The following is a 13,300-nucleotide window of genomic DNA, read 5'->3' on the forward strand; positions in this document are numbered from 1 at the left end:
TGTAGATGGGCTACTGTAGGGAGACACCATGGGCTCTTTTGCTCAGTGGGCCTGGGTTTTTTTCTCCATCTTTACTAGCTGATTAACCATGGGCACAAGGGTTCTTGAACCTCTTTGAGTCTCAGTTTCCTCATCTGTAAAATTAGAATGATACCTACGCTATAAGGTTGAGCTGAGGATTATAAGGGACAATATGTTTAGCGTCCATAGTAGCTGCTCAGTAGACACACACTGTTGTCATAATTTGATTATCATGTCATTGATATGATACGGGGACCCCCCCCACCCCGTACTGCTGTTAGAGCTCCCTTTGGGGCAGTTGCAGCTTTGCTTAGAGACTAAGGTCTCCACCCAAAAAACATCTGTGAGTAAGACAGTATTCATGCTTATGGAATCCTTCTTCCTTTCTTAGATTTAATTAAAATCTTAAGACTTTTAATCCAATCAATCACTCAGATTACCAAGAAGAATCGGCCCCTATACAAAAACATATTTTCGAATTTTACAGTTATCAACTTTAAATCATTACACATATTATTAAGATTTTGTTTCCTACTGAACATAAAACACCATTTTGTGGTAGTCCAGGATCGGGATGGAATACCAATATAAGTAACCAGGTTGTTATTGGAGAGAAAGATCTCTGTTTAAAATTTGGGGGTGCTAACAACACTCAAATAGCAAACACCACTTATAAAGTGTCAAATTTCCCATTTACATTTAGTGGTCAGATATTAATAAGATTTGATGAATTCTTTTTTAAGCCACTTGTTCCTTCATAATTGTATTTTTATAGGTTGCATGTTGTAATTATATAAACCATATTTTTAACAAGGTAACAAAAGTTGCTCCAATTTACAGAATTTTTAAATTCCAAAATCAGTTATATTAAATGTAAAAATTAATCTTAATTTAAACCAGCCTTTTCAAAATAGAAAATAACATAACCCAATTTAGCATATTTTTTGTATCCCTTATAAATAGTTTCAATTCAAAGTCATAGGACTAATAATGGAATACATACAGAATCTATATATTGTTTTTAATTTGGGGAAAGAGACTCAAAAGATAATCCATTTCCATTTCTGTATTTTACGGATGAGGTAACCGATGATCATAAAACCAGGCATGCCTCTGGACCTACTAAATGTTTTTAACATGTTAAGTTCAAATCTTTCTGTTTCCTCTTAGCTGTTGTCTAATATTTCCAGTCTAGCTGATAGAAGTAACTGTTCTTGTGGTGGCTTACCATCATTTAGCCTGAGGAATTTTCCTTACCTGGTTGAAGTATGGGCAAGTAGACTGGGAGCTTCTTGCCAGTGCTTATCAGCGTACTTATAATCTTACTCATACATCAACTGTTCAAGGACTCAGCCAAGTAGCTCATCCACTTCGGCAATTGAAAGTCTAGAGGTAATTTCCAGACATCCTCAGTGCATTGCCATATTTTTTAAATGGCACATCTCATAAGACGGAACTTAATCCCATTTCATCCGCGCTCAGTCTACTGCCTAATGGGTGGATATTGGATGGCCAGGCCCATTCCAAGCCTTGGACGTTCATCCTTGTAAAGAAGTGTCCAAAGCTTTTGGTACAAATTTGTAACCATGTCTCTGAGCCAGAAAACGAAGTGGTATATATATATCAAAACAAGAAAAAAGGTAAATTATAAACCATCATATAGTCTTAAGTAAACACATTCTCCTGTTGGAACTACTTGACAGAGCCCTTACATTTGATTGTCTTTGTTCAACAACAACTATAAAGTTTTTTTTTCACTTAATATCTAACTTGATACAAATAGCTATAGATAAAAATCTTTTTTTCCGCGCATCAAATGAGGACCTTTGGTTTGCCTTAATATCGTGAAATGTCTGCAGGTACCTGGAATGGAAACACAAAAGTAGCCATAAAGACTCTTAAACCAGGCACAATGTCCCCTGAATCGTTCCTTGAGGAAGCGCAGATCATGAAGAAACTGAAGCATGACAAGTTGGTCCAGCTCTACGCGGTGGTGTCTGAGGAACCGATCTACATTGTCACCGAGTACATGAATAAAGGTTGGGCGAGGCCTCTCTGGGCTCCACCTCACAGTGACATACAGGGGTTGTTTCAGGGAGGGAAATGGAGCTGCCAGCTTGCTCTTTATCTTGGTTTCTGCACAAATCAAGCATTCCCATCAGAAAGCACAAACTGCGTGCTCATTAATGAAAACATTTTAAAATAGACTATGACCTTGAGTTTGCCCACCCACCCGCCCCCCAGCTCCCTGTGAAACGCAGTACCTTTTGTATGCTGTACATAGAGAGTTCCAGCTCCTCTCTATAATTAAAACATTCATTTTTAATATCAGTTACACAGAGGGCTGTGATAGTTTGCTGTTACTTTGAATGCCATAGCTTATGTTTTTGCAGGGCTGAACAATTAATATCAGACACTGGTCTCTGGTCTGTTTAATCTCCATCTTTTCATCATCTTATTTTTTTTTCAGCTCTGTTCTTAAACATCAGATAAAGAAAGATTTAAAGAGCACGTTTTATTTCTCTCTCTCTCTCTCTCTCTCTCTCTCTCTCTCTCTCTCTCTCTCTCTTCTAATCAAATCAGTATTGTTGGGGATAAGGCCAAAGATCACTTTGTTTTGGAAAAATAGATGAACCAAACAAGAAACATCCTTAAAAGGCAATGCATTGTACATCAGAGGATACAGTGTAATTTTTCCTTCCCATGTACTATCTTTTAAAATATATTTGGAATTTTTTCCTGGCAGATTGTTTGTAGTTTGTATCCAAAGTTATTTGGTAAATAACTTTGTGATTAAAGCATGAAAAACAATCACCGATGACCATTGTGAGCTCTCATGTCTGCACGATTATTTCAGCCCTGGGATTAGTGCTGAGCTCCCCAGGCTGTGTTCTCATGGTGGCCCTGAATCTCCAGCTGTTTTGACACAGGTGTCGTTAAGGCCTGGCTGGCCACACGTGATCTAATGCCGAGTTACTTGCCCCACCCTGTATTCCTCAGACACTCTTGTCTTTTCTGTCAGATATTCTTTTCTTGATTTAAAATCTGTAAATGAGTTAGGCCAGTGATTCTCAAATTTTGCTATGTATCAGAATCATCTAGAGGGCTTCTTAAAATACAGGTTTCTGGGCCTGACCTCCAAAGTTTCTCATTTAATAGATCTGGGGTGGGACCCGAGAATTTGTATTTCTAACAAGTTCCCTGTGGGATGCTATTCCTGTTGGTCCCAGGACCACATTTGGGGAAGCATTCAGCTGGGTGGTATTTCTCCCACATCACTCTTTGGTGAGCGGCTGATTGGGGAGAGACATTGAAGTAGTAACAGCTCTTCACATGTTCTCCTTTATGACAAAAAAAGAATTGAGTCCCTTTTCTTCTAGTTTTATCAAATTTTTGTTGTCCCTGGAAATGGAGTCACCAGTGTTTATTTTTAAAAGATGAAACTGCTGCCTTTCAATGCGCAGTTTTTCTGGTTTTTTTGTATAAGCGTTTCTTTTGCACTGATGGCATTATTCAATTCAATTACCTCCTTCCAATAGAAAACCAAATACAGCCCTTTGTTGGGAATTTTTATCTTTCAAAGTAAATTGAAATGGTTTTGTGTTTTGTTCCTAGGAAGTTTACTTGATTTCTTAAAAGATGGAGAAGGAAGAGCTCTGAAATTACCAAATCTGGTGGACATGGCAGCACAGGTAGGCCCCGTGGTACCTTGATGCCTGCCTCAGGTTTAACAATGTGTAAATACACTGAGCCCTGGTGTGACATATGGGTCCTGTTCCCACAGGTTGCTGCAGGAATGGCTTACATCGAGCGCATGAATTATATCCACAGAGACCTGCGATCCGCAAACATTCTAGTGGGGAATGGATTGACGTGCAAGATTGCCGACTTTGGACTGGCCAGATTGATCGAAGACAATGAGTACACAGCCAGACAAGGTAGGCAGTTGAATGGTGATGGCTCGTGGTGACATCCTTGAGAACAGTCATTTACTGCACAGCCCTTCCTCCCTCCTTCCTTTCCCTTCCCCCAAAAAAATATTTGAAGTTTCATTCTTCAGCAGGTTTTCTTCTCCTTGATCTGACAGGAATTTGACAACTCAGAAGGTGGGAGGGGAGGCTGTAGTGGGTTTCAGTAGGTGGTTGAGGTGTTCCTTTTCCTTGAGTGAGTGTTCGCTGATGTGGTCCTCCAGGCTTGTGCCACACTCCTCCAGTGTCCAGGCCTGGGACACTTTGTCTTTTGGAGAAAGAGGGCTGTGGAAGGCGAAGGGATCAGTCAAGTAATAGCTCATCACTCCATCAGAATCTCAGCAAAAGACAGAAGGCACACGCTTTGGAGAATTTAATAAAGGAGTTATTTACAAAGGCATGGGAAGGGTTTAGGAAAACCAACAGGGCATGATGAGGTAGTTATCCCAGACCTAGTAACAGCAATGGACCCGAGGCCTGAGGCAATTGGGATTCGTGGGCACCAGAGCTAAGGATGAGCAGCTGTGCGGAGAGGCCACCTTTCATTAGAGAGGGGCAACAGGGGACATCTGGAGGATTCATGCCCAAGCTCGCTCTTCAGCCCTCCTGCAGATCTCCTGCCAAACCCACCTAGAAGCCAGTGGTCAAAGGAGCCCATTGATGAGTTCAGATGGGTGAAGAGCAGGGAGAAGAATAGAAAGGAGATTTAGAGGGAGAATAGAAGATAACAGTGAGTTGAAAATCTTTAATTATCTCCATCCATCTTACTCTCTCCAAAGATTGGTAGAAATTAGCCTAAAAAAGTATATATATCCCAAACCAGCAGCCACTCCAGTGGAGCAGCTTTTCAGGTGCTTTTAGAGCACCAGACACCAGGGAGGAAGTTCCCAGGGTTATTTTCTGTCTTCCCAGGTGTTCACATGGTGGTCAGCAGGTAAATGTGTGGAATTAAGAGTGCTGTTTGCAATTAAATGTAGGCTCCACATGTAGAATATAATGCTTGCGTCGGAAGGAAGGGACATCCTTCATTGTTGTTCTCTTTAACAGCCTGGTCATTTCAAGCAAAGCTGAGCCGTGACTGGAATATATTAGAGTGGTGCTTTCTACTGGATTCCATAATGGCCACCTCTGGAATTCTCCTTCTTTCTTTTTCAGTTCTTTCATTTCATGCCAATTCTTCCCTCCTTTTATCATTCTCAGCAGTCTCAAGTGATGGAGGAAAAATGTTAAACTAAAACCCTGGCTCGTACAGATACTGTCCAAATGCTAAATTACATGTAGGTCAGACAGCTCGGCTATTTGAATTTCCCCAACACGTGGCAGCTCTTGTCCTGGAGCCAAATGCCCACACAGCGAGCATGCCTGTGCATTACACGCACACACACGCACACACACGCGCGCACGCACACACACACACACACATCAGTGTGGGGCCAGATGGCATGCTGTATCTAATCAAAGGCACACGGCAGCTTTGATTGGCACTGGCGGTCCAGAGAAAAAATGTGGATGTGATTTTGAGTCAAGGTGAGCTGAGAGGGTCTGAAGTGCCACTGAGTCTGAAACCTGGCCCGAAATGAGACAGTTTACCCTGAGGCAAACCTGTCAGATCCCAACTCACAGAGCCAGAGAGGAGAGCAGAGCAGAGCGTGTGAAAGCCGTGACACACGCATAGTTGTTTTGGGAAGGGGTAAGAAGGGAGTCAATCTTGGCGGTTGGCCTGGCGGTCAGTCGGTTGTGTGAGCACCCTACCCGAGGGAACAGAGTGTCCTGGTGGGAGGGATTGGTTCAGGGTTTGTTTCTCCCCTTCTCCTGACTTTGTACTCCAGAATTTGTGGTTAACAGCCTTGAACTAGCGATAAAAGAGAAGGTTGTGGGGGCCGAAGGCTGAGGCTACTGCAGGAGAGCTGACAAGCCTGGGTGTTTAGTTCATGGAGTGACATCCCTCTGGCTGTGGCTCTGGGGGATTAGTGCCCAGGGGGGAAGGAATGCAAGGAGCCCCCCACTGGTTTCCGGTCACTGCAGTGTGGCCCCCTCCTCCCTGGCCATCGAGTCCCACCTTCCTCTCCAGTTAGTTGTCCTGATTGCCGTTCTGGTGGCTCCCTCACCTCCATCACTTTCCCAGATGCTGTCCTGATGCTTTTCAAAGAATCAGCTTCAAGCCCTTGTACCTAGTTTCCTTCACTTATTTTTCAAACAGAGTATCCAGCCTTCCCTCTTAAAATTCTTTTTTCTCCTCTTTTCCCTTTCACAAGTATCATCAGGTCTATGCCAAACACTGAAAAGAGATAAGTAAATGAACTGGAGCACTGAAGTGGGGAAAAAAACAAAGGTTGTGAGGCCCCAGGATTTGCAAGGAGATTAAAAGAAATGCTATCCTGCAACAAAGGGAAAGGAAGGAGTGGGGGTGGGGGGAGACAACAGACACAGACTCAGAGGGGCTAAGTAACTTGTCCAAAATCACACAGCTAGTAAAGGGGCAGAGGCAGGATTTGAATCCAGGTATGGCTGGCCTTATTGCATCCACCCTCTTAAGCTATACTGACTGACTGCCTCTCATCCAGACAGTGATTAAAAGAACAGAAAATTTAAAAATTGATTTTAGTCATAATTTTTTATGGATAAAGGTTGTTTTATGGAAAAGTTTTTAAGGGGCACTTCCTAATGTGCATGTGTGGGGAGTTGGAAAGACCTTCATTTTCTGGCTCTGGGACAACCCAGCTGTTTATAAAATTCCTCCCAAGGGTCTGTCCTGCCCTGGCTTCTTTATGAGGCAGGAAGGCCTGGTGTGTGTCTGCTGGTGTGCTCTGCAGATGGCATGCGTGCTTCATGCTGAAGTTTCTGCTGGGGATTAAGCAGCTCCTCCAGACAGCTGGTCCATGTGCCTGGTAATATTTGCAAGTTGGGTTTTATGATCCCCACAGGCCACAGCCAAGCGGCATCTTGATTATGGAAGTGGGGCAGTGTTCAAAAGCACGTGCTAAACACAAGTATTTAGGACTGTGACAATTGTTTTTCAACACAGTTGTGACCTTCCCATCTAAGGGCACACTAAAATATTTCTTGACACCCCCCCACCCTCCTGGGGTGGATAGATGGCATTTCCCAGGGCACAAGCAGAACTGGAATTTGGCCTTGTGTTAAAAAGCCCTTCCTGTGTTCCTTTCCTCCTACCACCACCACCCCACTGGACTGTAAGCAGAAACCCCATGTCAGGGAAAAGGTCAAGACCAGGCCCAGAGCCTGTGAGGGTGGGTGGTCCTCTGCCAACATCATTCTAGAGGCAACTAGAAATTATTTGGTGTTGCACATTCTCTGTACCTATATACCTTCCGCAATTACAAGCAGATAGATCTTTAGTCATAAACTCTTTGCTAAATTGTCACCAATCAGGGTCTCCGAATAATGCCCACATTCATTATTTGAGGGACTGGTCTCTGAAAGGGACTTTAGAAGCTACTGACATAAAGAAGCCTAAGATGGCAGAATTGGGCAGCAGGCACGAGGAGAACATATAGGAGCGTCACTGAAGTCAGATAGAACTGGAATCGAAACCCAGCTCTACCACCTACCAGTTCTGGAGCCTTGGCAAGTTATTTAACTTTTCCACACCTCAGTTTGTTTATCCGTAAAGTGGAAATATATTTTTACCTGCTTTGTGCTTTAATTTTTGGAAAGATTAAGTAAAACAATACCTATAAAGTGTTTCTAGCACAGTGCCCAGCACATAGTAGGTGGTAAATAAAAAATACTCTTGTTTTTATCCCGTACAAGACTGAGGTCTTGATGAATAAATAAATGCAAGAACAGATGGTAGATACAGTGGAAAGGCGCAAATACTATTCAGAAAAGGGAGAGAGGAATCAAAAGAAAACTCCCAAATAGTCAAATGCAAGTACTCACGAGAATGGATTTGCCAACAACAGAAATGAGTGAGTAGGGAAGATCTTCCTTTCAGACACAGGGGGTGAGGTTGGTTGGGGATTTGTTGAGCATGAGGGTTGTGGTACACATTCCAGCAAGGTGTTGAAGCCCAGAGAAGGTCAGTCAGGATGCCTGCTGCCATGGGTCCTTACCCTCATGCTACCTACACCCAGCCCTGACGTCTGACCAGAGCCACCTCCCCACCTTCATCCCAGCAGTATTCCACTGCTGACAGCAGCGCTGCCTGTGCCACGGGCTCCCCAAGGATCTCCTGTCTGTCCTAGGGTCCTCATCTGTCCACACCACACCTGTCTCCTCTAACCACCAGCATGGCCAGCTGTCACCAAGCCTCACTTTCCAAGACTCACAGCCCCTCCAGGCTTCAAAGCTCACGCAGACAGACAGGAAGCAGTGGGAGAATTCTTGATAGATGTTTTTTCTTCATCAACTTTCAGGAAGCTCTGTGCTGACTAACATCAATTTAAACCTAACAAGTTCACATAAGCCCGGCTTATGTATAAGAATGACTCACTTTTGTGGACACTTATTTTTTTATTGAGCCATAATGTACAAACAATAAAATGAATACATTTGAAGTGTACACTTCAATGAAGTTTTACATCTATATATGCCCCTGAATTCACCCACAGATGAAGATACAGAACACTTGGCACCCTAGAAGTCCTTCTCCTCCCCTGCCAGCCAGTAACCACCCCCAGAGGTAGCCGCTATTTTTACCTCTATCACCCTAGATTCATTTTGCTTGTAATTCATATAAACAAATCATGGTATAGTCTTTTGTGTCTGGCTTCTTTCCCATTATTATGTCTGTGAGATTCGTCCATGTAGCGGCACAGAACAGTAGTTCTTTCCTGTACACTGCTGAGTCGGAGTCCATTGTAAAAACCTATCAGTTCCTCCGTTCTACTGGTATTTCGAATTCGGGGCTACTCTGAATTAAGCTGCCATGCTGATGGATGTATGTCCTCCTATTTCCTGGGTATGTTCCCCGGAGTAGAATTGTTAGTCGTCGGGCAAGCCTAGCATTTGTGGCTATGTCCAGCAGATTTTGTGGGTATCACTGTGCTAGTTACCACTGTCGTACTTCTCTGGAAGCTGCTGAAACAGCCTGGTGAGACTGGGGAATCTGCGAATCTGCGGTTGGCAGTTGGGAGGCCTGGCTTTGAACTAGCTCTGTCACTTACAGGCTTGGTTCTCCCCGGGCAGATCACTTAACCTTTTTGAGCCTCAATTTTAGCAACTGTAAAGTGGAGACTATAAAAATAATTACCTAACGTAATGTGAGGGTTAAATGGGCTATCCATAAAAACTCTTTGAGGGTTGTAAAATATAAAACTATTCCTATAATCTGAACTTCTTGTGTTTGATGTGTGTTTTCCTTGAAAGGAGTCTTTATTTTCTTAACCTTAAAATTTTTTTTAAGAAAAAGACTTAGGAGTCAATAAAGAATCAATCTTTTAAGAGGGAAAAAAAGTATTATCTCATTCTTTTACAGCCAATTCTGTTTACCTGGGCAGTCCCCACTTTGTATCACCTACAAGCCCCAAGAGCCCTCCTCCCTGAACACAGCTGGAAGCTGGAGGTCTACTCACCAACCTCTGCTACAGACTTGGCTGTTTTCTCCTGTGTGCCTTCTCTGTTGAGAACTGTCCCTGTGTCCATGCTGCCTCCATTGTTTTTCATCTTGTTGACTCTGAGTGTCCTCAGCAATGTCACTGGTGGTTGTACACACAACACATTCCCACACGCACACACATCCACACACACATGCACAAGCACTGTTGTTGCAATTCTCCCAAGTATCTACCAAGTGTCGGTAGGACCTAGGCTTAGTGCTTCTCTATAGAGGTGATTTGGCCTGAAGATCAGCACAGAGCACATAGTAGGTATTTAGTAAATATTTGTTTGCAGCAGTGGAAATAGCCAAAATCACTGTCACCCCTCCACACTCTTCCCAAATGTGCTCTCCTAACTGTCTTTCTGGGAATCAGATAGTGTTGTGACTGGAGGAACTTCCAGAAAGGATTGTTTACTACACCGGTATTCCCTGAATGTGGCAAGATTGTCTTTGGGGTAATGGAAAGCCTAGGAGTTTGGGAGCTAGATAAGCCTTTGTTGTAATCCTGACTCTGCCATTTCCTCGGCAGAGATTTTTGCATAAACTCTCGACCCCCTGATCCTCAGCCTCCTCACCGTGGCATAGGGTTGGTATTAGTTACCGTTCAGGGGGTTGTGAAGATTAGAGGAGACAATCAGTAGAAGCTGTTGGTATTATTCTCTCCTCCTGGCCGCACTAAGCTTTATGTGTTGTGGGATAGCCGGACCTCTTTCCTGCTTCACATACACACCCCTCCCCATCCCAAAGATGGCAGGTTAAGAGCATGACCTATGAAATCAGATTATCTCTGTGTGAATCCTGGCATCGCTGCTAATTAGCTGTGAGACTATGGATAAGTTACTTAACCTCTCTGAGCCTTTATTTCCTCCTCTGAAAACAGAGATAATAATAGTTATCTACATCATAGACGTGTTGCACGGCTTCCCTGGGAATGTACATAAAGCATGTAGCACAAGGCAAATACTGAGCTGATAATTGTATAGTTGTAGTTAGTAAGAGTGGTAACAGTACTACCACTACCTCTCTCTGTCTCTCTCTGACACACACACACACACACACACACACACACACAGCACACAGCACACAGCACACAGCACACACTTCCTTGGTCTTTCCTGAACCTCTCTCATCAGGGTCTTTCACTTGGAGGACCTGCCTATTTAACCCTCTCCTCTCCTGATTTGAATTATCACAAAAGACAGGAACATATAGTTGCTCTGTTTTGGGGTTTGTTTGGGGTTTATTTTATGGTCTAAATTAACAACAGGATCGTTATTGAGGAAACAAATATGAAGGCAGTTTAATCTCTGGCTCTTTGGAGTGTAAGTAGAAACAGAGGCATTTGGGACTTTATGTAAGACCTGCTGTAAATTTAGGTTTGTGTATTAAATACTTCCAGTATTGAGGGTTGAAGTTGAATAGATTATTATCTGGAGGAAAATTCCCATATAAATTAGACGGCAAAGAATTCATAATTGTTGCAGTTTTCGTGTTAATTATTTCATGTTAAAAAATTGTTCCTGCATAAATTAACACATTCTTTCATGGAGAACATATTTTAGAAAGATTTGTTACTTTAATAACTCTTTGTGTATTAGAAATCCCAGATGCCTGTACTAATTAAATATAATCAGATTTTGGATTCAAAAAGCACAGTAGCCATTTAACACAAACGAGCAGGCAGCTAGGTTGACAAACAGTGGGGAAGAAGCGGATTCCTGTTTCTTTCAAATTTTGAATTTCACAATTCAGAGCTGTGAATTCAATTCCTGTCCTTCCTTTGTATTACAAGGACTGGGGATTATCAGACTCAGAACGCCAGCTTTCCAGCTCAAAGTCTCCTGCAGAATTGTTAATCAGCCTCTTCTGAGGCCCCTGTAATCCCGTGGCAGATCAAGGCTGATCTCGCAGTGAGATGCCCTCCCTCTGCCCCCATCTGCACATGCGTTTCTTGTTCTCTGTCAACAACAGCATTGCAATTCCCACACAGTGTGCTGTGACCTGAACACCAAATGTCGGGAGGGAGGGGGAAAACCTTTTAATTATTGAATTTAATCTAATTCTTGCCATACTAGAGAAGCAAACCATCCTTTGACAAAAAACAAACCCTTTCCAATGCAGCCATTGTTTTAAGTACTGAGCAGGAAATTCGTTTGTTTGAACTGACCACGCATACAGGGGTCCCGAGGGGCTGTCTGGTGAGAGCCCTGGTTCCCTCAGAATGCCCTGCCCTCAGCCAGGTTGGAGCCATCACTCCTGCTGAGAGGACGGGCTGCAGCCTGAACCGAGCCTGGTTCTCATCAAGCCTCCAGGATCCGGAGTTGGTACACTTCCGTCGCTAGGCAGAAAGCGCCTTCATTTGTATTCTGCCGTGTACAGGCCCGGGCTTCCACTGGCATGTCCACGGGCTTTGTGTGTCTGCTAAGCCACCACCGCTGCGGGGCCCTCTTATTAACCTCAGAGGTGGCCATCAGACTGTAGAGAGAGGAAGATGGACTGTGCAGAAAGCCCTCAGAGAAGGCTGTGCGGAAAGCCAAAGATTAAAATGGAAAGAAAGGGACTTGAACTCACCCTTGCCTCCCCATCTCTCTTTTAAGATTAAAACTGTTGCGGGGGAGGGGTGGACTTATTTCTTCCACTCCCATGGTGGAGATGCTCCCTTCCTCTGCCCAGAGGACACCAATGGGACTTCCGACAGCCCCTAGTCTGAGTACCTGTCCTCTTTATCTGCCATGGGCAGCACGCTTTGTATTCCGGGTGGGTATCTCCTTCTCCTTTGTGCTGTCTTGGGCAGAGCAATTTGGTGGTTATTTCTGAATGGTCAAGAGCAAGACGTTGCTCTCGGCGTCCCTTGTTCCTTAGTAATCAGCAAGAAGGAAGCAGATGGTCACCCTCTGTGATTTTAAAGTGTGTAAATAGGAACTGCAGACTGCCATCAAACATCAAAAATGTCACTTGGCTTTTTAGTCTTGCTTTGCTGGCAAAAGGAACTCCTGCCTTTGCACCCTCTGGCTAATGAGGGACAGGCAGCACATATGAATACTGCCCCACCTCTTGGAGCCTCCATTTCTTCCCGCCAAAGAGGGCACATAGCAGCATCACGCTGGTCTCCCCCACGACAGGCACTGTGGGGGCCGTTGGGAAAAGCAGGCCCACAGTGGTCTTCTGTATATCCTCTCTTCCTCCGATTTCTTCTTAACTGCCACCCAAACCCTCAATGTGACCACCAGCTGTTTCCAGGTGGTACCCCAGACCCCAAAGCTTGTGCTCGCTACTTACCGTGCTGTGAGGGGTGACATCATACTGACCCAGGCCCACTGCCCCTGCCGTGGTGGCCAGATTCTGGGAATAATTTCTATGTTGAGCTACATCCCAGACATCTGTTTCTTACTTACGTCTGCGTTCTCGCCACCCTGAACAGCAGCATATGGAGCTCTGAACACAGCTTTTTTGCCATTTGTCCTGGATAAAAGTCCCACACAGTCAGTGTTCCTCCTCCTGGGACTGGGATCAGAAGTTTTATCCTAATTGTGCTTCCCTTTGGGCTCTTGGAAAGCTAGAAGGATAATTGGAAGTATTCAGAGCTGTGGTGTTCTAGACTAGCAAGCAGGGTTCCTCCCCAGTTCCACCCAAGGCAACCACTTAAACAAGCCCCCAACACAGCCTGCGCTTCCGGGAACGTGTCCTTGGGGGCTCTTAGATTTCCTTCCTGAGAGTAAAAGGACCAAGTACCCATGATTTCAGGAGA

The 13,300-nt window shown here is 44.1% G+C and overlaps 1 protein-coding gene across 4 annotated transcripts in view; it reads left to right on the plus strand.

Annotated features, from left to right (window-relative positions):
* The window catches only part of FYN (FYN proto-oncogene, Src family tyrosine kinase), a 203,274-nt gene that overhangs the window by 166,439 nt on the left and 23,535 nt on the right, over positions 1–13,300 (plus strand). For all 4 annotated transcript variants that reach the window (XM_081034224.1, XM_081034227.1, XM_081034225.1 and 1 more), the window contains 3 exons: positions 1,881–2,060; positions 3,637–3,713; positions 3,806–3,959. In XM_081034224.1, coding sequence (XP_080890350.1) covers positions 1,881–2,060; positions 3,637–3,713; positions 3,806–3,959 — 411 coding nt within the window. The remainder of the gene's footprint in view (positions 1–1,880; positions 2,061–3,636; positions 3,714–3,805; positions 3,960–13,300) is intronic.

The sequence above is a fragment of the Rhinolophus hipposideros genome (assembly GCF_964194185.1).
Source record: "Rhinolophus hipposideros genome assembly, chromosome: 3".
Classification (NCBI taxonomy): domain Eukaryota; kingdom Metazoa; phylum Chordata; class Mammalia; order Chiroptera; family Rhinolophidae; genus Rhinolophus; species Rhinolophus hipposideros.